We start from the raw sequence: 26888 nt of genomic DNA on the forward strand, positions 1-26888 counted from the left end.
TCCTAAAAATTCTGTTCAAGACTACACAAAAAACTACAACAAAACACCAAAACACATGAAAGAAACCTAAATAGAAGGATGTGTATTTGTGTATTGGAAGACTCAATATTGTAAGATATTACATTGATTGATCTGTTGATTCAATGCAATTCCAATCAAAATCCCGGGAGATTTTTTTCCCCAGTATAAGTTAATAAGCTGATTATAAAATTTATATAGAAATGCAAAGGGCCATGAATAACCCTGACAACCTTAAGAACTGCAAAATTTAGAATTTAGAGCACATATATTAACGTTCATTATAAAGTCACTATGGTTAAGATAATATGCCACTGGTGCAAGGATAAACCAACCTGTGGATGGAATGAAAAAAGATTTTAAAAATATTTTTAAAAGATTTTATTTGATAGAGAGAGGATGTGCATAAGCAGAGGGGGTAGCAGGCAGAGGGAGAAGGAGAAGCAGGCTCCTCACTGAGCAGGGAGCCAGATGCAGGGCTCGATCCCAGGACCCTGGGATCGTCATGACCAGAATGGAAGGCAGACACTTAACCAATTGAGCCACCCAGGCACCCCAGCAAGGCTAACCATTACAAGAAATGACAACATCAATGGTTGACAAGGATGTGGAATTTAAACATCAAAAGTAGTTCATCAGGACTCTGAAAATTGGCTATCTCTATGAAACTGAGACATTCATATATTTTAGGACCTGGAGATTACTTCCAAGTAATATCCAACAAGAAATTAGTGATTATGTCCACTAAAAGCATGTTCAAGAATATTCAGAAAAGCTATATTCTCAATAGTCCCAAATTGGAAGTAACCCAAATGCCCATCATCAGTAGAATGGATACATAATTATAGTATATTTATACAATGAAATACCATACAGTAATGAAGATGAAATACTGCTATAAAGAACATAGATGAAGCTTGCAAATCTAAATGTTGGATGAAATAAGTCAGACACAAATGAAACCTCCTATATACCACCAAAAAAATATTCAAAAACAGGTAAAACAAAGCCACAGAAATGAAGACAAAATAGTGATTATTGCTCTGTGTGGGTAATAGGGAGGAGAGTGGGTTAAAAATTAGGAAGAAGCTTAAGGGAGGGCTCAGAGGCTCATTACCAAGTTCGCTCACTCTGTAAAAGTCCATCAAGCTGTACTCTTATGATTCATGTATTTCTTTTTATGCATTTTAAGCAATTAGAAAGTTCACCTAAAAAGAAAAGCCAATCCACACTACTATATTTCCTGGTTAAAGACCACTTTAACCATTTCAAAAGTTCATTTTGTTTCCCTCTCTTTTTCCCATTGGTAAGATGTATATATCAAACTAAAATATTAAGGGACTCTGAATAGTAATCCTGATCACCATTCCCTATCTGTCCATAATAAGCCAGTCAAAAACTGTGAAATTTAATTTCTTCCAAGTACAAAATAAAATCAAGCTATTTTTCTGTTTTGTTTTGTTTTTTTTTTTTTTTTTACATAGGAATACAGGTGGAAATAAGAGAGCACATGTGACATAATAATCCTCCTTAAAAATATAACTACTGGGTAGCCCCAGTGGCTCAGCGGTTTGGCGCCACCTTTGGCCCAGGGGCGGATCCTGGAGATGGGGGGGATCAAGTCCCACATCGGGCTCCCTGCATGGAGCCTGCTTCTCCCTCTGCCTGTGTCTCTGCCTCTCTCTCTCTGTCTCTCATGAATAAATACATAAAATCTTTTAAAAAAAAAATGTAACTACACTTTTATGTGACCTACTGCAAGTCAGGGGAGTTACCTGATTCTCTGTTCCAAATATGCTACTATTTTTTTTGTCTCATAGAAGGTTATTTGTCTCATAGAAGGAGATTATTATGGGGTGAATTTTTAAATCATTTACTTAAGATTATAACAGCATTTCTATGTATTCAGAGCAGACTAGAATTCTAGTCTAACTTAGGAATTATGAGCATTTAAACATATAATAGAAAATGGAAGACACATTTAATGCTCGAAGGGGAGGTCATATTTGATTGTTAAGTATTCATGATGAGACATTAGATCTGGATCAGAGCCCCTGTCAGTTCTGCTCCCTTCCCAGAGTCCATCTGAACTGTTAAGCGTGGCTCCCAGTTCCTGTTTCTTTCCTTACTCCACATTGCCCTTGCATACATACGTTTACAGATAAATACAGCTAGTAAAGCATTCTTTTTACATGAGGGTAAAATATAAAATTAGTAAGTTTTAAGTTTTCTAATTCTGTTTGAGCACCCAAAAGAGTCCTAAGAATTTTTCAAGTATTTAAATTATGTCCTTAACTCTCATTCACATTAGGTTTTCAAAGACAATGCAATAGGGCAAACGGACAGAAGATGATTTCTTTATCATCTAAAATGAGGTCAAGAATGGAAATCCTCATGAAGTCATTTTAGATTAACTGCTTTAAAAAAAAATCCAAGAAGAGAATTTAACTGTTTATATTTCAAACTGCATTAACAAATTGACGCACTGAGACCAAGAAGATGGGGCAAAATGCACCGTGTCTCAGTGTTCCTCATGGAGGGAGCTTGCAAGGCTCAAGTTCTGTAGCTGGAGAGGGCACATGTCACAAAACAGGTTCAAAAGCCTGCAGTTTGCCCTGGGCACCTATCCTCCCATTCAGTGAACCAGGACACAGGGTAGAGGCAAGGTGCTGTGTGGGAAAGCCACTGCATGTGCCAGATGTTTGTTCAATTACAATTAAAAAAAAATCTCAGTATTATCAGTTAAAATCTAAAACTAAATATCTGTGACACAGGAAAAGATCGGAATCAAGTTGAAAAGCAATATATTTTCAGTGAGACATAAAACATTTTTTCTTTTGACAGAAGCAAAACCTATAGACACAAGTTATTTATGCTTCTTTTGAGAAAAAGAGGATCGCAGTCTATTTCAGAATTTAAAAAACCATTTTTTCCCATTACAGACCAACAGAATATTATATAAAAACTGGAAAAGTGAATAAGGAGGATTTAAATTGCTATGGAAAAGAAACATTTCTAAAAACGTGGAGGAAAGAAAAGGGAAGAAAGCTTTTCTTTTTTTAAAGAAAACATCCTCTATTCCTGAAGGTAAAGAATAATCCTAATTTACTATTATATAATGGACTACCACAGTCCATTGTGAAGTGAAGTATTTGAATAAATTCTCCATGGTGAATAAATTCTATGCCATTCCGAAAAATTTCTTTAAATACTTAAGGAAAATAGCCCGAACTTAAGTTGCATATTTCTAACACAATTACTTGCAAAAGCTAATGTGTGAAATAGATTGTGTTTTTTTACACTCTCTAAAATTTCTAAAATGCACTATTTTCTCTGAATATATTTATTTCTAACCACTGGATTATCTTTGCATTAATTTAATAGTGTACATTTCTACAACCAAGATTTTCCAAGAAATAAGCATCTTCTTCTAACTTTAGAGTCACACTGTACATTTTCTCTTTTTATATAGTCTTTCTTACACTAAGAGGTGCTGCCAACGAGGACCGGGAGAAAACTCTAAGCACAAGCCAAGCATATCAAACCCCAGATTCATCTTTTTGACACTTAGGCCCCAAAAGCAACATAAGATCAGCCAAAAAAAATTCCCATTTTTTTCACTATTCTAATTTTTCTCTTTCTATATTCAAATAGGAGGCCAAGAAAGATCAGTTATGAAGCCACAGAAAATAGACAGTGTATCTCTAGAAATAACATCTCCAATGTTTAAATGCAAATAAGTATTAGAATTAGCCATCAGTTTATTGGCAATTGATTCATGAAACATTTTAAACTTAGGGGGTGAAAAGGGAAAGTCAGTCATCTGGAACTCTTAGGGAAAACAAAGAGTGAGGAATTAGAGCAAATTATGTTTAAATAGGTATTCTATCCTATATTTTATATGATTTATAAATTATAATTTATATTAAATAAGATTGGGGTTTAAAAGTAGATAGACTATAATGCAGTATTTCATTTATATCCAGACCTGGACTTCAAACCAACAATTTAATTCACAAATATTTATGTAATCTGACTATATGTTGTCTATTTTGTAAGTACTGATCACATACAAATAACTAGGTGTTACATGCTCCCTCCTTTCAGATGTCTACGTATTAAGAAAACAAATATGGCAAAATAACCAGGGTATCAAGTTAAAAAGTGCTAGCATACTCAACATAATTCACATTCATGGACCATGTTCTATGGGGACAGTTTCCATTCTAAGCTGACACTTGCCAACACGCATCAACATGTTTAATTTTTACAATGACTCCATGACTTCATTATGCACATGGGGAACTGAGGCACAGAAGCCTTATGCAACTTTCTCAAGTTCACACAGCTTGGAAGTAGAGTAAGAGTTCAAGCCCACACACTTGGAATCCACTGCCTAACTTCTTAACCACTTCTATACCCAATAATTATGCAGGGTGTGCTTTAGAGAACTTTTTCAAAAAACAGGAAAGGCTTCTCAAAAATACACAATGTACTCATTTTGGAATAATCTTATTGGATGTTTCATGATATTCCAGGATGTACAGATCTGCTCTTCACCTTTTCATTCACTCACCATTTATTGGGCCCTAATTATTCTCAAAGCCATTGCTATCAGAACAAGATCGATAGCAATGTCTTATCAGCCTTATCGTCTAGGAGTGGGATCTGACAATAAGCAACGAGAAAGAAGTAGAATAAGGTGGTTAAACAAAGCAAGGGGGCAAAAAGGAAATGTTAGGGGGCGAATGTGAGAAAGGGTGGCCAGAAAGGGTTCCCTGAGAAAGAGACACTTGAATAAAGCTTTATACTAGAGAAGAGGTGACCATCTCTAAGCTTCTCAGTATAATAAATTTCCTTGTTTTAAGCTGTTCATTGCAGCCAAAAGCATTCCAATACTCACTCTACCCATACAGTTGTCATGATGATTAAATGAAAAAATCAGTACAATGCACTTCACACATTGATTTGTGATTCACTTCACACAGTGAATGGCTCACAAGAAGAATTCAACAAATGCTTGCTATTATTATCATTGCTATTATTATAATAAAGTCCTGAAATCACCTATAGGAAGAATCTCCAGCCCACTCAGGTTGCCCACTCAAGACAACCATGTAACATTCCATCAGCTAGATGACTAACAAATAACCAATTCTGGAATCGATACATTAAACATTATAATTTAACCCTAAAATACAAAGATACTATTTACCATAACCTTCATGACCTATTAGGTACTCTGGTGGCAGATGACGTCAAAAGACTCACCAAAATAGATGCAGGAAGCCTGGTGCCCTGGACGTGCACTGGGTGGCAGAAGAAGGTGTGAGGAGCAGCTCACTACCTACAGACTTCACTTTCTGGCAGTCCCATATCTATTTTTTGGCTGCAAGGATAGTGTTTACTTCTCTGTCTATGAACAGATGATTTTCCATAGCTCTGGGGTTTTAAAAGGTCAGCAGTGATAAAAGGCTTAGGAAGAGCTCTTGAATTTCTTTGCTACTATTATGAATTTCTTTATAAAAATGTTGATATACGGAAGACAATCAAGCAATGCATGGAAAATATGTATTCCAGATCCAAAAGCAGCTTATTCCAGCAAAATTTCCTCAGCTCTCTCCCTAATGATTTAAACATCCATTTTCACTCACTTCTGCAGAAGTAGATTCGCAGGAGGAGTGAGCATGAAGAACAGTAGCCTTTACAGCAGGAAGCCATTTCCCTTCTTTACCTGGAATGTTGTATGATCCTTTTCCGTCTTACATGTGGGAGAAAAAGGATCTTATTGTTAATCTAAATTCCCATTCTTTAGAAGAGAAACACTAAGGTTGTATTCTCTTAGATTTTTTTATTTCTGACCCTAAAGCTAAGAAAACAAACCCCAAAATGTAAAACAAACAAAAAGCCACAAAAACTAAAACAAACAAACAAACACCTTAAAAATCTTTGAGCCAAGGAGCCAGATGTAATACATTACTATGTGTTAGGGCACCTCAATGTCCTATTTGGCTAAATCATTTTAAAAAATATTTTCTCCTTGGTACAGATAAAAAGTTCTATCTCCATGCCACAAAGCCACCAATTGCCTTGGCACACTGTCAACAATGGTTTTATACTCTCTTTCTATACTCTTCATAGAAAATGTACCTAAAAGTTTGAAAACAAAATCATGCTTGCTCCTGATTAATTTGATTTGGCAAAAGTTGCCTTTACCATATTTTCTGGTTCCAACGAACACAACATTAGCCTCAGAGTATGAACCTAACTTCTTTCAAGTTTTCTTTCTTTTTTATTTTATTTTATTTTTAAAAGTAATCTCTACATCCAACATGAGGCTTGAATTCACAACACTGAAATCAAGAGTCCCATGCTTTTCTGACTGAGCCAGCCAGGCACCCCTATTAGTCTTTCTGATATCACTGTTCTCAGGAAAGTTTAAGAAGCTAGCCATCCTGACCACTTGGCCTTTGATTACGTTCTCCCTTTCAAATGAATGCATTAGCAAGAAGCAGTTTGTAGAAGATACCCTAAAAAGTTCCAGAATTAGAATCTCTAGAGCTACTTAACAACAGCACTGAATTCTTTGAATACTCTGGGATTCAAAGTTCAGGCTACATGTTGTAAGAAGTCTTCTTTCGGAGCACTTGGGTGTGGCTCATTAAGCGTCTGCCTTTGGCTCAAGTCATGATCCTAGGGTCCTGGGATCGAGCTCTGCATTGGCTCCCTGCTCCGAGGAGAACCTGCTTCTTCGCCTGCTTGTGCTCTCTGTCAAATAAATAAAATCTTTAAAAAAAAAAAAAAAAGAGTCCTCTTCCAATCTTTTCAGTTGTCAAATTCTGAATCAGTATTAGAATGGTTCTGAAAGTGGGAGCAGAAACTTCTGGTCACACAGTCCGTTTGAGGTATTATTTTGAAAAGTAAGAAATAACATTCAGGGGAGGAAAATATAGGAATATTATGGAGTAATATTATGGAGTAATTTAATAGGAATATTAAATATATGAATATTTTCATTCATACAGAATGAAAATGAAAGGTTTTGATTTTTTCTTCCTGATGAAAAACAGGTAATTCTAGAAATGCCTGGCTTTCAAAAACAGAGGTTATTATTAAGAGCTGTTTTAGATTCACAGTAAAATTTCATGGCAAGTTCCCATATTTCCCTGTCTTCCCAACCCCCTGTCCTCTTCCCCAGGCTCCATCACTATCAACATCCCTGAACATTTGTTAGGACTGATGAACATACACTCGTACATCATTGTCAACCCAGGTCCATAGTTTACATGTAGGTTTGCTCTAGGTGATGTCCTCTGATGTTTACTCTCTGTCTAAACAGAATTCATGTTGGCAAGAGGTTAACGGCCCTCAGCAGACCATCTCATGCCCTCTTGTCTATTTATTGACAAGCTATTGTCCCTCAGCCAGTGGATGATCAGTGTGAAAAAGGGTACCTAATATGGCTTCATTTGTTACCCAGACATAAAATTCCTACTATTTCTCTCAATACAGAGACAGAATGGCCAACCCAGACCATGCAAGTTAGTATGGTACCAGCTTTCCATTCTCTGCTCCAACCCTCAGATCTCCCTTACTCTCCTCTACTCGTTTTCCCCACAGGGTTTATGTCTCTGTCTAGCCTATTATGTATTTTACAAGAAAGCAGGAATTTTTGTTACACTTAGTATTTGTCAAATGAATGAATAAAGATGCTTTCTAAAAGACAAGGCTTCAGGGAGTGATCTGGTCATGGTGTGGAGGCCTAGTAAGCCATGACTAACCAGGTTCTGTAAGCCATTGTTGCTGTGTTGCTGGGCTCCTCCAAGGTCCCTACCAGCTCAGTGTGGCCATTCTAAGGTATAAACAGGGCTGGAAAGCACAAGGGGTCGAGACATGTCTGATGTCCCCAGCTCCACTTGTATAAATTCTCATCCAACCTGGATGCCCAACTGGGAGAGCACCATAGCTCTTGGCCAAGAGCAATATGCAGAGAGACCCATGAATGGCATGATGCAAAGTAAGAGGTCAGGGACACCTCTTCACAGGGGTCAGAAGACAGGTGACAGGAATCTGTCACAAGTTTCCCTATTTTCCCTCTCACACACATTATGTTTTCAATGATGAAACCAAACCCTAGGTCAGCTTATAATTGGGATACATATTTTTCATGAGTTAAAGCTCTACAACAACAAAATGAAAAAAAAAAAAACACCTAAAAAACCAAAAGAATTGTAATTTTTTAAGACACATGAATAAGAAAGACTGGGATATAAAAAAAGTGAAAGAGGTAAAAAAGTTTCTTTTGTAGTAAAGTTTCCTTTTCTTTTCTACATTTTCTACACAAGATAAACATTCTGGCTAGAGGATGCAAAAGGTGATGGCAGGAGGAGATGAACCACACTTCTAAGAAGAAACAGAAATGGAGCAGAAAGTCCACAGAAGAGTCCAGATACCCTGCACTTCCTTTTTTTTTTTCTTAAAGATTTATTTATTTATTCATGAGAGACAGAGAGACAGAGAGAGAGAGAGAGAGAGGCAGAGACTTAGGCAGAGGGAGAAGCAGTCTCCATGCGGGGAGCCCGATGCAGGACTCAATCCCAGAAATTGGGATCACGCCCTGAGCTGAAGGCAGACATTCAACTGCTGAGCCACCCAGGTGTCCCTACCCTGCACTTTTCTGACCCCCATGTGTGGGATGGGAGGAAAACGAACTGCATAATATATACAGCATGTTGCAACCTGTACTTATTAATTTATTTGGGGGGGGGGGAGTGGGAGGGAGAGAGAGAGAGAAAGAATCTTAAGTAGGCTCCACATCCAGCACAGAGTCCAACATGCGGGGCTCAATCTCACAGCCCTGAGATCATGACCTAAGCAGAAATCAGGAGTTGGACACTTAACTGACTGTGCCTCCCAGGCACCCCAACAACCTGTATTTACTTATATCCTGGCTATCTTATATTATTTAAAGACAAGCACATAATTTTTTGTATCTACTGTTTACCTATTTATCCCAGATTCCCCTCCTGGAAGGTAGGCTCCAAGTGGACATGAACTGTGTGTTTTGCCCTCAGAACAGTAACAGTGCCTGGCACATGACAGCCAGTGAATAAATGAATGAACAGCTCACTCACTACAGACTTCCCACTCCACACCAGTGGAATTTCAAAGAACACTGCTGTTCTTCATGTCATGCAGGAGAATCAAGGTGTTCCTCCTTCTCTATCAGGTACATGCTCCCCAAACACCGCACACAGAGTGGAAAGGAAGGATCCAGTGATGCTGTTTCTATTTCTGTACAACCCGCCATGCTACCTGAGACTTGAGATAGTTTATGTTGACGGAGTATAGCTCTTCACTGTGGTACAGTAAGTGGGACCAGATAGCAACTATGCCATGGGAAATCAAAGAAGGACGCTCCCCTTCCCTCAGCGGGGTGGGATTTGATTAGCCCAGCTTAGAGCAAGCTATGCCAGCCCTGTATCCACAAGTCTCTGGCTGCTTAACCCAGAAGTTCAGAAATAAGTTGGTGGATGGAGATGAAGTAAGAGAGCCAGCTTCTCAGTGTTAACTCAAGTACTACGCACATCAGTTCCACAGCTAAACCCGGATCACATGGGCTGGCTTCGGCCTACACCACAGCCAGGGGTAGAATCAGGACATTCTGCTACTGCCACAAGTTTCAGGCTAAGTCCAACAAAAGAAAATTTGGACCAGTTTAATGTAGTGGAGTAAGCCCATAAAAAAATGAAAGCTTTGCAAAGCTTATTCTAGAAAGAGAAATAACATGCCTAATAATTAGGGAGATTTCTAGTTGTACTGCCATATATCAGCACAGTATTCTAAATTACCTATTTTATTACTTATAAAATTGTCCAGTTTCTAGAATAAAAAAACATGGACCAAACGTCAAAGAAAGTATACACAAGTATAGTCATTTACAAAGTACTAGAAGTTTTCTAAAAACACATTTTAAAATTCAGCTCTTTGCCAAGTAAATGCCTAACAAAATTAGAACTGCAAGTAAATTAGAGTGATTATATAACTCCAGAGTTGCAGAAATCAGTGTTTAAAAAGACAGAATTAAAAGAAAGTTGTTGAGTACAAAAGACAAAATGGACGTGAGTGTATTCATATTGGTATATTCTTCTGGAACAATAACTTTGGCAAGTGAGCATGTGAGGTGACCTGTGTTTTTTTTCCTGAACATAGTTTTTGCATGGCACAACCATCAGCGGTTATCATGTGGATCATTTTTCAGTGAAAGAAGCCCTTCTGATCCAGATTTCAGACCCAAATGAAGAACCAAGTCCGCATCTTTCTGGAATGCTAGGAAATGTGCATTCTGCACATCGGTGTCATCTGTGACTCCCAGAGGCTAGCACCATGACCCTCTGCCAGGGAGTGCCATGGTGTCTGCAGAACACGTGTATTCATGCAGGGTCTTTCGTAAGAACTCTAGGCCCAAGGTCTAAATATAAAATTAAGGTAACACTCAAATCACTGCACCACGGAGTCCTTGCAAACCTCTCGTGGCCGCCTTTAATGATGTTTTTCCCTGTTTCCCAACTTTTGATGGCTTCCAAAGCCCTCAAAATCTGCTTGCTCAAACCGCACCCCGCACTATCTCTCTTTGACTTGAAGCCAAATCTGGCATCAATGTTTTGTCTACTCAGCAGGAGAGCAATTTCAACAATCTCCTGCTTTTTATAAGATCAGTTTATTCTTCCCAATAGAATAATTAGTTTCAGATGAACCTGGTCGCTGTTTCTCGGCTTGATTCCACTGTGGTACGAGCAAGGAGAGGAGGCACTTCCTGCTGCGCTATTTTTTAAACCAAAGCATTCGGGTACTATCACAGGCCCGAGACAAAAACTCTACAATTTACTTCTCTGAAACTTAGCTGGCTTTTGATAACCTAGATGAACAAAGAGATGGGCTGAAATTATGATGATGGGATATTCCCATCAGTTTACTTTTCAAAAGGTTCGGCTGATTTATTTGGGCAGCCCGGGTGGCTCAGCAATTTAGCGCTGCCTTCGGCCCAGGGCCTGGTCTTGGAAACCTGGGATCAAGTCCCGTGTCGGGCTCCCTGCATGGAGCCTGCTTCTCCCTCTGCGTCTCTCTCTCTCTGTCTCGCATTAATAAATAAGTAAAATCTTTTAAATAAATAAGTAAGTAGGTAGGTAGGTTCGGATGGATTATTCCTCAATTTATCAAACTACAATACATCATTAAGAACATAAATCCTATGAATATAAACAGTGCTGTATCCCTGCAAAACACACACGGGTTGCACAGAGAAAGCCAACGTTGTTCTCTTAATGCCTTACAACACAACGAACTTTTAAAGAGATAATAAATACCAATGGGCAAGAAAACAGACTAACCTACAGCTAAGGATGTTAGAGAAATAACTGGAAGATCTCTGCTGACAGCACAAAGAAGAATCACACAAGACACGTTTACAGTGATGACGATGATCTGTATGACCCCTCATCACAACTGGCAGAGCCTTGAGTTACATTAGGGAGGGAGCTACAGGTTTCCTCCGGGCCTCCCATGTGTACCTGAAATCATCATGTCCTGCAGGTTTCCAGTAATTAATTCAGTACCAGCAGTGGAATCACCTGTGAGTATTTTCATCCACATAACCTGAGGTTATCCTATTTGTAAATCCCAGCAATTCCTGAGCTGTGATTGCTGGCAGGAGTCGCCTTGATACATACACGCTTTGAGGCCTTAAATCATGAGTATCTCGGAGTGTCTTCCAGGCTTTGCCGGCTTAAACAGAAAGCAATCTCCTCTCTGCTTTATCATGAAATTAATTACAGGACTCCCGACGGTTTATCTTACCTTCACATGTATGGCCATCTGCAGAAATGGAGAAACCCTGTTCACAGACACAGTGAAAAGAACCATCTGTGTTTAGACACTCTCCGTGAGGACCGCAGCGTCCGGGCCGTTCACATTCATTAATATCTGGAATTGAAAAGAGTTCCAAGTATGTGAATTTTTTTTTCCTTTGGTTTCATATGATAGCAGACATACAGCAAGCAAATCTATTACAAAATGGTTGGACACATATTTTGTGGCACAACTGTACTCTGTACATATACTAGACCACAACTTGGACTGTTTAAAGAGAGAAACTATTTCAGTTGAATCATATGAATTAGCCAATGTTCAACCATTTTCAGTCTACCAAAAAAGTATTTTCATTTTCATAGGTTCGACCTGAATATATATATATATATTTTTTTTTAATATTTTTTTTTTAAAAGACACACTGGAAGCCTGAAGAACATGCTAACAACTCCTCCGAGAAATAGTCTTCATCTGTGAGTGTGCTGTCTTCTTCTCTCCCACTGCCATGCACACAATTCTTGTAGCCCTCCAGCACCTCACTTCCATGTTGATCCACCCCTATGATGTGAACTTCTTAAGGGCCAAACTGGACAGGTCTTACCAATAGTGTTTGGTCCCTCAAGTGGCACTTCACAAATGTCTGCTGAATACGTAAATAAAATAGCTTCCAAACACATCTCTTGCAGACCAGAGACGTCTATTATTTGCATAACTTTGTGATGATAAAGTTAATGAATGAGGGTCAAGGGCTTAATGCAGCGCCTATCACCCAACTAAGGGTCAGAGAGTAGTAGCTATGACTATTCACTCATGAACAAGTAACACTGGAAATTCGTGCTGACCATCTTAGGACAAATCTCGTGCTGACTTGTTTTCAATGAAGAGTGATTACACTCCCCACAGCCAGGGTCACGATGCACTCCTAAACACTTTGAATGCCTGAAGTGAAATGTTCTATCAAACCAGTCCTAATTATTGTGGTTACAAGTGCCCACAATGACAACATAAGGGATCCTGGAGAATGGTCACCTACCCACACCGATACTGACAAATGCAACCACCTATCTGCACTGTGTTTTAATCAATGTTCTACTCAGCTGTGTTCCTTATTACACTGATTGCTCCTTGAAGAGGGTAACATATTTGAATGGAGTCCCCAACTCCTAGTACAGCACATTAATGTGCATTAGGGATGTCTGCCCATCACAAAACCTGTTATATGCTCATTCTCTCCCAATTAAACCATGACTGTTCAAGGGACTCTTAGTTAGCTGGGGCCATGAAAACTATCACAGGTTCCTGGCACCATGCAGGTAGGAGCCCTACGAAGGCCATTTTCCTACCTTCCTGAAGTTTCCTTTACATCTTAGTAAACAGGACCTTGGTACATCTTAGAAGTCTATCTTTAATTCAGTTAAAAACATTTACTAAATGCTTCCTATGAGAAGGCTGAACAGACTGGGGCCCTTGCCATTATGAAGCTCATGGTACAACAGTGGAGGCAGGAGCCAACATGAATAGTTGCTACGCTGAGTGGGCACAGGGAAAAATGCATGGATTATGAGTCCTTCCCAGAGACCTCTAAAACATGCTTAGCCATCAACCCTGCAGTTCTCTTCCATAAAGTCATCCCTTTCTCTGCACCCAGGATCTCCTGGTGCTCTTTTTGACCTGTTCACCTCATGATGTGATAGAAATTCTGGGAATATCATTGATTTATTCATCTGTCTGTGTCAATCCTTAACTCTTTACCATTCTATCTGCCATATAATTTGGACTAGTTGACCTATCTACTGCTGAATCAAAGTAAGAAACCAAGCCGGAATTACTCCTATTTCTTAACAATCCCCCCACTCTTGCTATTGTCGCTAATTTAAGAGTATTTCAGGGAAGAGCAATGAATCATTTTCTACTTAACTACTTCTCAATGTGACTTCACTCTGAAATCCTTCAATTCTTGGACTGGTCATCTTTTTTCAACTCTGACCTTCTCCTGGCTTTTAGTTTCGTTTTTCCTTTCCAACCTGCTGCCCTGAGTTATCTCCATCTGGACTACAAGGTTCAATAAAGTTCCAATGGTGTGGGGGGCAAGTCCAAAGTCCATATCCACCTTGTGGAGCCCAACAGGTTATCCAAGACCTCATTTCATCCTATGCCTCACTGTGGCCCTTTAAAAGCTGCCAGCTTGCAATTTTGCATAGGGAATAATGTGCATGAAGTTCTTGCTTCAAGAGAAGCCACTGATTAACAAGTAATTGTCTAAAAAGTTTGATGACAGGAACTGAAGACGAATTCCCAGACTTTTTTCCAGGAAACCGCTAAGAAAGAACAACATGAATATCTGGAACTAGAGAAACATATGCATTCAATTTGGGTTGTACTTACTGAGGCATTTCTAAACTATGCTGCTAGTAACTCAGCTGAAAGCCAGACTATATTTAAGTTGGGTTTCTTTCATGGGTCCGAGATTCCACAGAAATTCACAATTTGGCATGTGTAAGTCAAAACGCAAAACTGAAGTGTGTTCTAAATCTCAAATGTACGCTGTCACATTCCTAAAGAGACTATTAACATGAATTTCCATGCTGTCTATATATCAGCCTTAATTTTGCTGAGGAAAGAGACTCCTATACTTTCAGTTGAAAATCCCTTACTGAAAAAGGAACTATCTTCAGATTATTAGGTAAACTTTAAAGCTTACATCTATCACACACTGTCATTCAAATATGTCCCATGGTTATTAGCAACGGCATCAGTCACATTTTTAGCATTAAAAAAGTCTATGCACAGAATGTGAACTGGCTATGAGATTAGATAGAAGTAGGCTAGTAACTTCAGGCAGAGAGATCACCAGGCTGCCTCCAGTGACATAAAGGGGAGGATTTAAAACTAGATGAGTGTACATGCCATTATAAACAGCCTCTAATCAGAGAAGGTGGGTGATGGAGCAGATTCCTAGAGGATGCTCTTTAAACAGTACTAAAACCTTTTTCAGGAATATTATTCATTTGTTTCATTTTTCAAGAAGACAATTTATTCTGGAAAACAGGAATCACCAATGTGACAGAGCATGAAGTCAATTTAATAAGTATTTACAGTCAATAAAATATGTTTGGAGCAGTGACATATTTGAGTTGATATCAAATCACAAACAAATTTAACATCCTGAGAGAACACAGTAGTATAATTAATTAATCAGATGACTAAATTACTTCCTTATGATTTAACTCTGGAAGTTTATGAAATCTGCAATATGAAATCACTGTCCATTTATAGAAGACTTAGTTTGCCTCTATTTGGTCAAAAACTGGGGGGAGAGGAATGAGAAAAGAAAGTATTGCTTTTAAACTGAAATGTCTGTAATAAAAACAGGACACTCGGGCAACTCTTGGCACTTTTATATAAATCAAGATTCATTTTAAGATGTAAAAGTTCCAAAGTGGAAATATTCACACAGTAGTTTTATAATTTGAGTATTTCTTCTCTATCGCATTAAATCCGAGTGCATTTACTTTCTGCATTGGAAATACTGAAAAATTTAATTCACCTTACTGCATCACGATGGCAAATGAATATAGGACAACAAATGAAGTACATCACAGTACAGTTAAATCTTGGGATAAGTTAATTAATTTTAAAAGATCTTGAGACAAAGACCCATGTCTTTTGTATCACAGTGACATAGAGATAATAGTATGGACAGTGGGTATAGTATTATTCCAGTGCTATGTCTTAGCGAGTACACACCATCCTCCCTTTCACATACTATACATCTGGTATATGTGAGAGAAGAAGCAAATGATGACAACCCAGAATTAAAAAGTTATTCATGTTCAGTAGCAGTGGATAAAAAAAAAAGAACTCCAACAATCCTTACTTATATGTACTTTGTGATACACTTCAGTGTTCTTAATGGAAGGGGAGAACAATTAGAAAAAAAATTTATCCAAGTGGCAGAAATAAGAATAAAGGTAAATATAAGTGATAGTCTTCAGTGGAAAAAACCAGCATGCACCTATGAAGACCTATATGCACCTATAAAAAGGAAAAGTTGGAGGGCAGCCAGGTAGAACTAAAAATGTTGAGATGAAGGATCTAGACAATCTGATTTTTCAGTTCCAGCGTCACCAACAACTCAGTGTGCCACATGGGGAAAAACACTAAATCTCACAGTCTTCTTTCTTGTGGCTATAAATGTAGTAATAACTGGTAGGGCAACATAGGAAAGAATAGCAGGAAAAGATCTTGGGTTCAAATCTCAGCTCTACTTACTAGGGAGGAGCATACTAATTAACTTCTCTGAGTCTCAGTTACTCATGCACAAAATGGATATAAGAAAAGCTGTCTCTTAAACTCTCCACAAATCTATGAGGTTTGTGGAGAGCAATTAGCAATTAGCACATAGTAGGTTATTCAGTTAAAGCTCTTATGATTGGTGCTGTGTTCTTATTAGTACCTTGTATCCTCTTTAGGTTTGCTTGGGAGATGTAATGTGATGATACTTTGAAGCAATAATAAAATCCTGTCCTCTATACCTGTATAATTTTGACCAAATTATTAAAGAGGGTTTTTTTTGGAAAAGGAAAAGCTAGATGTTGGATTAAAAAAACAGGGATCAAGGAAAGGATGGATAAATACCAGCTATGAAGCTAAATGAAATATACCCACAAAGGACATCAAAAAGCCAGAAGATAGTTTATAATCTAGCACCAAGATTGGCCCATGGAAGGAAGAGCATAGCACAGGTGATCTCAGTTACCACAGAAGCTTGCAAAGCCAGGACACAGTTCCACAATGCATGAGTTTCAGTTGACATGGTGCAGTGCAGTGAGAACTTCCCACACTTGACACAGACCCAAGAAAGAGATTTTAAAACTACAAATTGGTGCAGTTCATTTACATATAGATGGATGAAGACACAGACTACTGTCAGGAAGCGTTATAGAACTGAGCAACCACGTAAATTAGGACCTAAAAAGCAGAGAAGTACCTTGACATCCTTTATTGTCATTTAGCTGGAATCCATCTGGACAAGTACAATCATATGACCCTTCAGTGTTAATGCAGTCTCCTCCTTGGCAAACACTGTTGTCCTCCAAGCATTCATTGATATCTGTAAGTCAATTTTTAAAAATTTAAGAGATGGAATAAACTATATTAAAAAATCAGGCATTAGTCTTACAAAAATCACATAAATGAACATTATATTACATCTTTCACAATAACATAATTTTTAATGGAAGACAGCTTTTTAATGTTTAGAGTTTTTAAAAATGAAACATTTTGGAAGGATTTTGGTTTTGAACAATAAGTAAATTAACATTTTAACATCAAATGAAATTTGGAAGAGGAAACATCAAAGTCTTGTACTAACCAAGTTACTTGGCTACTTTCTTGCTGACAAGAGGAGATAAAAAATATTCTTTAAATATGTATTAAGGGAGGTGCCTGAGTAGTTTAGTTAGTTAAGTATCTACCTTCGAATCAGGTGATGATCCTGGGGTCCTGGGATTGAGCCCCACTGAGTAGGGAGCCTGCTTAAGGGTGCCTTGGTGGCTAAGTCGGGTAAGTATCCCACTCTTGATTTCAGCTCAGGTCATGATCTCAGGATCTGGAGACTGAACCCTGAGTCAGGCTCTGCACTGGGTGTGAAGCCTGCTTAAGACTCCTCCTCTCCCTCTGCTCCTCTGCAACCCTCTCCCCCCACTCCTTCTCTAAAAAATAAGTAATAAAGTGAGTGAGGGCACCTGGGTGGCTCAGTTAAGTGTCAGTTAAGTCAGTTAAGTGACTCTTGATTTTGGCTCAGGTTATGATCTCAGGGTCATGATATTAGTCCTGCATGGGGCTCCACACTAGACATGGAACCTGCTTAAGATTCTCTCTTTCCTTCTCCCTTTGCCCTTCCCTCACCTCTCAAAAAAGGGGAAAAAAAATACCTTGAGCATCTAGTTACATAAGATCCTGTCCTATGCATTACAAGAAAAATCTTAAAATATTTAGCATGATTCCTGCTCCCAAACAGAAATGATTTAAATTATATTAATAAAAACACAAAATATTATATTGCTTTGTAGTCCCAAAGAAATTTAACCTAGGAGTTGTCAAAATATATAATTATTTGTCAAGAGAACAGTGCCAATTTCATGTGTCACATGGATTTAGAAAAGAGATATCATAAAGACCAAAGGTGGCTTCATGTACCAGAAGGGATTTACTTACAGCCCGGACAGGAAGGTACAAAGTGGAGGAGGGGAAGTAGGGGACTTGTGGCAGGAAAGGGAATCAGCAAGATCAAAAGCTTCATTGAAGTCCCTTACTCAGCAGCTATCACTGATAGGTTTGAGGTTGACTGGATTTTTAAATGCATATATTTATAGCATATGTGCAACTAAACATGGTTTACATAACCAGTAATGAGTTCTGACTGTGAGCATGTGAGACAATTAATGACCCCCCTCACTGCGTGAACGCTAGGCAGATCTCTCACAAGGGCTGTTTATTACCACATTTACTTCCAGTCAGAGCTCATTATTTCTAACATAGTCCATGACTCCCTCTTCTGTTGTCTGTGCAGGATTTCAATTATTAGCACTGAAGAAAGTAAGGAACAAAACCTTCTTTGTTTTCTCAGAATTTGGCATATGATGGCATTTCTTGCCAATAATTATGATTGCTGTGAAAATGCATGAGAAGTTCCAGGAAGTAGTGAACATGGAGACAGTTGCAGTCTCAGTCTCCTCACTGTCTCGTTCAAAACGCTGGCACACCAAATTAAATTTTCCTCATAGAACCCAATCCACTTATTAACTGGCTTCTGTACCGTTTATACGGCAAATAAAAGAGAAACAAGCAAGCACCTTATAATTTCATTCCACCAAAAGGAACACAAGTCATGCTGTCCTCCTAGGACATTAAATTCAGAAACATTAAAATGTTTCTGAATAACGATGCTAGTACATAAAACACAGTTGATGTGACTTTGTCACAACTGAAGAGGGTTATCCCTTCTTCTCCAGTGTGTTTTTCCAACTTCACTCAAGTGTAATTTACATACAATACATGGATTTAATTTTAAGAGTCCAGTTCAATGAGTTTGAACAAATGTAGATACATTCTGGTAACTGCCATCACAATCAAGATACAGGCATTTCTTTATCCATTTACATCTGTTGGGATCACTGTTGGATTCCTCAATCATCATAAATGCAATCATTTTTTTAAGGAATTAAGAGATATCTCTGTAAGAATGTTATTCTGTAGTTACAAACATAAAGCTTGGTGGTATTTCCCTTTGACTCTTTTTCCAGTCTGCCCTTAAATTTCCATTCCCAATTAATCTTATGCCACGAAAGAGACACTAAAGGAAAATTATGCACAAGACAGAGAAGACCATGCAGGAATGAGTGTCTCCCATGAAGTGTGAAACCTTCAGGGTTCAATCACATGCCAAAGAATGTTTTATTCACCAGCTAATTGACTCTTGGTACAGCAATATTTTTGAAAGTGGAAACACAGGTAATTGAGAATAGGCTTTTAGATATAAATTCCATGAAAATAATCCATCAGTTCCAACCCTGATTTATTTTCAGTAATGATTTGCCAAATGGGGATAAACGCTAGTCTACTGTGTATGAATCTCTGCCATAAGACATGTATTAAGTGAAAAAATTATACCAACCATTAAAAAAAGGGCATAGGCATGTCCATCACCCTAAAAGTTTCCTTGGGCTCTTTTTCTGTTTGGCTTCTTCTGATCAGCATAGTGTTTTCGAGATTGACCTAAGTTATTATGTATATCAACACCTCTCTCCTCTTTATTGCCTAGTATAATTCTACCATATGAATGTGCCACAATTTGTTGCCCCATTCACCTTTGAGTATCTGGATTGTTTATAGTTTGGCTATTATGAATAGGGTTTTGATAAACATTCATGTGTAAGTCTTTGTGTAATCACAAGCTTCATTTTCCTTGAGTCAATTTCTAGGGGTGGAGTGGCTGGGTCACAAAGTAGGTTTAAACTGTGATAGAAGAATCCCCTAAAGTGGCTACACCATTTTCTATTCCCAGAGGCCAGCATGAAAGCTCCAACGTTCCATATTTATGCTAAGAGCTCCACCGCTTTTCTGATGGGTGTTATGTAGGGTAGTCAGTTTTAGATTCACCTTTCTTTGTTCTCTGGAAACTGAGATAACAAGGAAAGGCGTATTTGATTGTTAGCGTTATGTGAAAAATCTCAATTCAAAAAAGATGAAGGAGGGATCCTTGGATGGCTCAGCAGTTTAGTGCCTGCCTTTCAGCCCAGGGTGTGATCCTGGGGCCCCGGATTGAGTCCCACATCAGGCTCCCTGCATGGAGCCTGCTTCTCCTTCTGCCTGTGTCTCTGCCTTTCTCTGCCTTTCTCTCTCTCTCTCTCTCTCTCTCTCTCTCTCTCTCCCCCTCCCTCCCTCCCTCTGTGTGTATCACTCATGAATAAATAAAATCTTAAAAAAAAAAAAAAGATGAAGGAGAGTCCTGAGAACAAGAATTTCATTAACAAGAGAAATACTACATCACCTAGATGTTTGCCTTAGCATAATGGAAGCACACTGGCTTTGCACTACTTTAAAATCATTTGATTTTCATTTCTTTTTCAAAATCTAAAAGAACGTATGTGAGGAAACGAAACAATATTCTGTTTATAAATAATTGTATAGATTTGAGAACTCAGTGCATTATATTAGAGCTTGATTTATTCTAAATGCTTTTTGAAAGACCTCTATCTTCAAAAGCAAAAAAAAAAAAAAAAGTAGACTGAACATTAAGTGAGCCCAACATGGGATTGTCTGCACCCCCACCTAGGGTGGTGTGAAAGATAGAGCCCTTCTAGGATTTGGACAATAGGCTTTAAAGAAACAATGTCAATCTTGGTAACCTCATCACTAAGAATGCACTGGCCAAAGTCATTCTTTTTAAATGACTTTTTAAAGTCATGCTTTTTAGTCACCCTATCTTGTTCAATCCCATGGTCAATTCTGGGCCTTATCGTCCTTGGCAGCAATGTTTGACATAGTTCATGACTCTCTCCTCTCTCGAATGTTTTCTTCTCTTGGATTTTGACTTTCTTCCTTCCTCTCTTGCCACCTGTTCTCAATCTGCTTTGCTTATTCCTATCTTCCTCCTCACTTATGAGAGGCCAGGACTCCATCTTTTGACTCCCTTCTCTCTTCTAGCTATACTCACTCCCTTGGCAATGTCTTCCAATTTCACAGCTTAAACATCACCTACATGTTAATGACCCAGAGTCCGGGTCTCACTCCCGAATTCCATACACATAGGTCCAACTATTTTTCAGATTTCTTCATTTGTATACTCATTACAGGCATCCTAAATTTAAAGTGCCCAAGTCAAACTCCTAATCTTTTCCACAAAGCCTATTTCTTGGCACCTTTGCACCTGCTATTCCTTTGTTTTTTTTTTTTTAATTTTAATTTTTTTAAATTTTTATTTATTTATGGTAGTCACAGAGAGAGAGAGAGAGAGAGAGGCAGAGATACAGGCAGAGGGAGAAGCAGGCTCCATGCACCGGGAGCCCGACGTGGGATTCGATCCTGGGTCTCCGGGATCGTGCCCTGGGCCAAAGGCATGCGCCAAACCGCTGCGCCACCCAGGGATCCCCCTGCTATTCCTTTGAATGAACGGTCTTCCTATAAATAATCAAATGCCATGAACTCAAGGCAGCTTCTGTCTGCCTCTGAAATATCTGCTCCCTCCCCTCTCTCCCGTCCCCACATACTCCCCTTTTATTTTCCTCCATAGCATTTCCTGTCACTTAACAAACTTTATATTTTACTTATTTATCATGTATATCTCCCTCACTAGAATTTTAGCTCCACAAAAGGAGGAATTTTTGTCTGTTTGCTTTATTGCTGTGTATCTTATGCCGAGGACAATACCTGGTACATCCCTGGCACTCAAATATTTATTGAATAATGCATACATGAAAAGAACTAATGATTTTGACTTGGAAAGGAATATCCTAATTCCTTTAGGATATATGGTTTTATATGCTAATATAAAATACTAGCACTTCTTCTCACCTTTTTTTCATTTGGTCCACAAAGAAATGACCGAGAGGGGCCACAGAAAGGCAGGGTAAATAATAAATCTTCTTTTTCAAGCTTTGCAAGGGACTAGCATGGAGCAATCACAGTGAGGGGCTGGGAAAGGTGGGAAGGTGGGCATGGAAGCAGAGACTGTATCTAGAAGGGGAATAAGTCAGAGGCAGAACCTCTGAACGTTGAGATGCCAAGGCCTCTAACAACCAAGACAACTGAGGCCACCCTTCACAGGCTGAGTGGCTACTGAGCATGCTGGAGCAAGTAACACACAGAAATTAGCACAATACTTGGGATTCTGACTCTGATTCTGACTCCCAGCAGGATTGTAGGATAACACTGCAAGAAAACAAGGCCTTTGCCAGAGTTGTTAGAGGAAAGTTACACATGTAAATATAAAAGCCAACAAGAAAGATGGTTCTTCCTCCCACAGCTGTGAGAGGCATGTGAACAGTAACAGCTCAGTTAATTACGGCTAAATACCATTGGGGAGGGTCGGAAATACTACTAGTTGGGAATTAGCAGGCTGAAGTGCTATTATAGTTTCAAAGGGAGCACTGAGTTAGTTGAATGGACTCCAATTCTATTTATAACCTAGAACACTAGGGAAATTATCCCTGACTTTAAGAGAAAAAAGACCAATTATCTACTCCAAAAGAAACCTTACTGAAAAAAAATATATAAACACTGATGAGCAAATTGGCTAAAAAGTTTTTGTTTGACTTTTTATGTGGTTGATGTTGATAGAATAAAAATCCTGGGCTTCTGATGAGATGGGCAACACATTAAAACAGGCAAAACAGAGCAACATGTCCTCTACTGAGAACCAGTCAATGGCCTGGTGATCCTCTGGGTCAGTCAGGGGTTAGGGCAGAAAAGATTTTGGTGGTCAGGTTAGGTTTTCAGAGCCTTCGCAGGTGTCCTGTCACCTATTTGTTCCGAAAGATGTTCTTCTGTGGCTGGCCCCCAGCTACATGCCTACCTCTTCCATTGGAAAGCCACTATGTTGAATCATTAACAGTTACCCATGTGTGAAATACAAATCAAACCCACAATGAGATACCACCTCACACCAGTGAGAATGGGGAAAATTAACAAGGCAGAAAACCACAAATGTTGGAGAGGATGCGGAGAAAGGGGAACCCTCTTGCACTGTTGGTGGGAATGTGAACTGGTGCAGCCACTCTGGAAAACTGTGTGGAGGTCCCTCAAAGAGTTTAAAAATTGAGCTGCCCTACGACCCAGCAATTGCACTGCTGGGGATTTACCCCACAGATACAGATGCAATGAAACGCCGGGACACCTGTACCCCGATGTGTATAGCAGCAATGTCCACAATAGCCAAACTGTGGAAGGAGCCTCGGTGTCCATCGAAAGATGAATGGATAAAGAAGATGTGGTCTATGTACACAATGGAATATTCCTCAGCCACTAGAAACGACAAATACCCACCATTTGCTTTACGTGGATGGAACTGAAGGGTATTATGCTGAGTGAAATAAGTCAATTGGAGAAGGACAAACATTATACGGTCTCATTCATTTGGGGAATATAAAAAATAGCGAAAGGGAATAAAGGGGAAAGGAGAAAAAATGAGTGGGAAATATCAGAAAGGGAGACAGAACATGAGAGGCTCCTAACTCTGGGAAACGAACAAGGGGTGGTGGAAAGGGAGGTGGGTGGGGGGTGGGGGTGACTGGGTGACAGGCACTGAGTGGGGCACTTGATGGGATGAGCACTGGGTGTTATTTTATATGTTGGCAGATTGAACTCCAATAAAAAATTTTTAAAAATAAAAACAAACAAACAAACAAACAAACAAAAAGTTACCCATGTGTTATAGAGTTCCCAATACACAATTTTTGAGTATTGGGAATATACAAAATAATGAAATCAAATTTCATTATTTTGGTTCATCACTTCTTTGCCTGTTTTTCAATAAAGGTATGTTGACTACAACTTTTCACTGGAATCATTAGCCCTTGAAGAACATCATTACCTCAGGATCAAATCCTAGATGATCTACTTATCCACTGATAACGTACATTTTAAGGCCTCTGAAACTGCCCCAACTGCTATCTGGAAAGGCTGTCCCTCGTTGTGCCAAGTTCTTTGGTCAGTAAAGTAGGATGCTACAAAGTATAATGGATCTTTCCCGACCAAGAAGGCCTGACAAGTGAGAAAGTGTCGTGGCCATTTTTTAATGTGTACCACATTGTGGCACAAATGTGTCACAAAAACCACTCACTGAAAAGCTCATGTGCTTCTGTCCAAGGTGGGGTTCAGCCCCTCACTCACAGACTCTAACTCTCCATGTGAGACACAATCCTGCCCTCCTCACATTTCTAGTTTCACAACTGACAGTTTATATGCAGTATGCCAAGGGATGAACCAGAAAAACAAACAAACAAACAAAAAAACGGTGAGCTGGGTAGACAATGTGTACAAAGCATTCGCATGTGACCAGCTCAGGAGCCCTAACCACCCCAGAGGGGCTGAGGCACAGCAGGTAGTTGGGTGGTGGCTGGTTGACAATTACACCATGCTGTACACCTGGAGTATCTTTTAGAAATGCTTAGGCGAAAAGCTCAAAGCTGAATTGAGGTTTAGCTCTTAAAATTTTTCCAGTTATCGGGAAAATTAACTTGCTTTTACCTACTTGGATGCTAGTCCTACATAAATAAGGTGTTACCATTCAGAACTATATATCCAGGATAAACCATCCAAAGCTGAGAAAAGTGAAACTGATTTTTACTTGTTTAGATGGCATAATTCTAAAACACAGCTCTGAGCAGTGCAAAGAAAACCTGGATTCCATTGGCTTCTTTTCATTGTGTGATCACGGGGAAAATGTTTTTGCAGGAACCTCATGTCCTGACTATGAAGTCAAAAGGTTGGACTCAAGGACAGAAGCCAGGGTGATGTCCAGATTTCTCTGGGATTCTGCAATCAAGACAATTCTCACCTTCACAGTGGTCCCCAAGGGCAGATGCTCTGTAACCTCGGTCACAGACACAGAGAAAAGAGCCCTCTGTGTTCCTGCATTGTCCATTACTGCAGAGATGGTGGTGCTGACATTCATCAATATCTACGAGCAAGAGAGTAAAAAGAAACTGTATAGGTTATACTTTAAGAATTTTTTTAACCGTATGTGTAAAGAAGTCTATAAACTATCTGGTTTATAATTAATGTAGACTCTTTGTTAGGTGAATTAAACCAATCTCTAGTAAAAGGTCATGAATCCAGGGCACCTGGATGGTTCAGTGGTTGAGCATCTGCCTTTGGCTCAGGACATGATCCTGGGGTCCCAGGATTGAGTCCCGCATCTGACTCCCCACAGGGAGCCTGCTTCTCCCTCTGTCTATATCTCTGCCTCTCTCTATGTGTCTCTCATGAATAAATAAATTTTTTTAAAAAGGTCATGAATCCCCCAGTAGGGAAAATCCAGATGAACTTAAAATCTTAACCAGTAAGCTAAGGATCTCTATATATTAATCCCAATGTTCACTGTTGAGTGGCAAATACTGTGCTGTCACCTGTAAACCTCAACTTAGCTTCTTATATCTCTTTTATAGGTTCAAAGACAACACTGAACAAAAGCATTAAGGCCTGTAACAAACTAAAGGAAAGGTTGGCAAACTACAGCCCACTGCCTACTACTACTACTACTAAGTTTTATTGGCAAATAGCACCAAAAATTCATGTACCATCTGGGCCTTTACAGGAGAAGTTTGCTGACCCTTGATTTAAAGTGTCAGTGGCATAAACATCTTCATTTCCTTTTTGCGGATAAACCTCTCAAGCCTGCTAGCAATCAGGCTTCCATTTTTTCCCCCCTCTTTCCCAATGATTTTCCGGCCAAATCTAGTGGCCTTTCCCTCGTCTCAGCCAATTTGCTATCTACATTGTCACTGAATCTCTCTCTACCTCACCCACGTGTCCTCATCTGAGAGATGTTTTGGTTTGTAACCTCAGCCCTGAGCTCAGGCTCAAGCACACACACCTCATATCTGCACAACAGAAGGCACACTGATGTTTCACATGTACTCAATTATTTCACTTTTACCATTAGATTTTAAGTTTCCTGAGGGCCGGACTATGTCTACTACATCCTTTCTTACTTAGATGATCTAGTATTTTACAGTGAGCAGGCATTAATTCACGCTGTTTGTTGACAAACTTTGTTCTTCACATCTGAGTACACTGACCTACTTCTGGCAACATGTCTCTAGAAGAGTTAACACAAACGTCAGTTTCCACAGGGACCCCGCACAACTCTGCTCTCCCTCACTCTGCTGACAGCATCATTTTGATTATTGTGGCATTTGGCACTTAAAATCAGTTTGCCCCTACTGATAATCCGTGGATGGTTCTGCATGTATCTGACTTATTTTTGGTAGTGACATCACAGGCTCTTCAGAAGAAAGGATTATGAATATGATAGCCTTATTATATTACCTATAGTCTTCTTTTCTTATTATACATGCATTTGTAGTTGTCTAGGCCTGGTGGGCATTTGATAAATGCTTAGCTAATTAGGGTCAAGAGTTATAAAATAAAGTAAAAAACTTTGAGACGGACTTGTAGACTCTAGAACAAATTACTTAATTTACCTGTATATTATGAACATGCTTGCGTGTGTTCTCAATTTCCGGATAAGGAATTGTAATGTCTTTCCACATTTAAGAAAGGGGAAACGGGGGCAGGTTATGACGACATTGGCAGATCTCTCTGTAGTGCCATCACTTACAATAGCATCTCAGAAGGCGTCTGCGCTCATTAAATATTCAAAGTTTACATAGAGATGTGGTTATGATTTGTTTCCTTACTGATCTTGTAGAGTGTGTATTCTGTTCTTAACTAAATGGCATTTAAATGACTTTTATTTTCAAGAACTCTAGATACTT

The 26888-nt window shown here is 39.0% G+C and overlaps 1 protein-coding gene across 21 annotated transcripts in view; it reads right to left on the reverse strand.

Moving 5' to 3' along the window:
- LTBP1 (latent transforming growth factor beta binding protein 1) overlaps nucleotides 1-26888 on the reverse strand; it is a 389007-nt gene that overhangs the window by 63141 nt on the left and 298978 nt on the right. For all 21 annotated transcript variants that reach the window (XM_072767337.1, XM_072767335.1, XM_072767336.1 and 18 more), the window contains 3 exons: nucleotides 24947-25069; nucleotides 16877-16999; nucleotides 11875-12000 (listed from right to left, as the gene is read on the reverse strand). In XM_072767337.1, the coding sequence (XP_072623438.1) occupies nucleotides 11875-12000; nucleotides 16877-16999; nucleotides 24947-25069 (372 nt within the window). The remainder of the gene's footprint in view (nucleotides 1-11874; nucleotides 12001-16876; nucleotides 17000-24946; nucleotides 25070-26888) is intronic.

This window comes from Vulpes vulpes, chromosome 8, assembly GCF_048418805.1.
Source record: "Vulpes vulpes isolate BD-2025 chromosome 8, VulVul3, whole genome shotgun sequence".
NCBI classification, from domain to species: Eukaryota; Metazoa; Chordata; class Mammalia; order Carnivora; family Canidae; genus Vulpes; species Vulpes vulpes.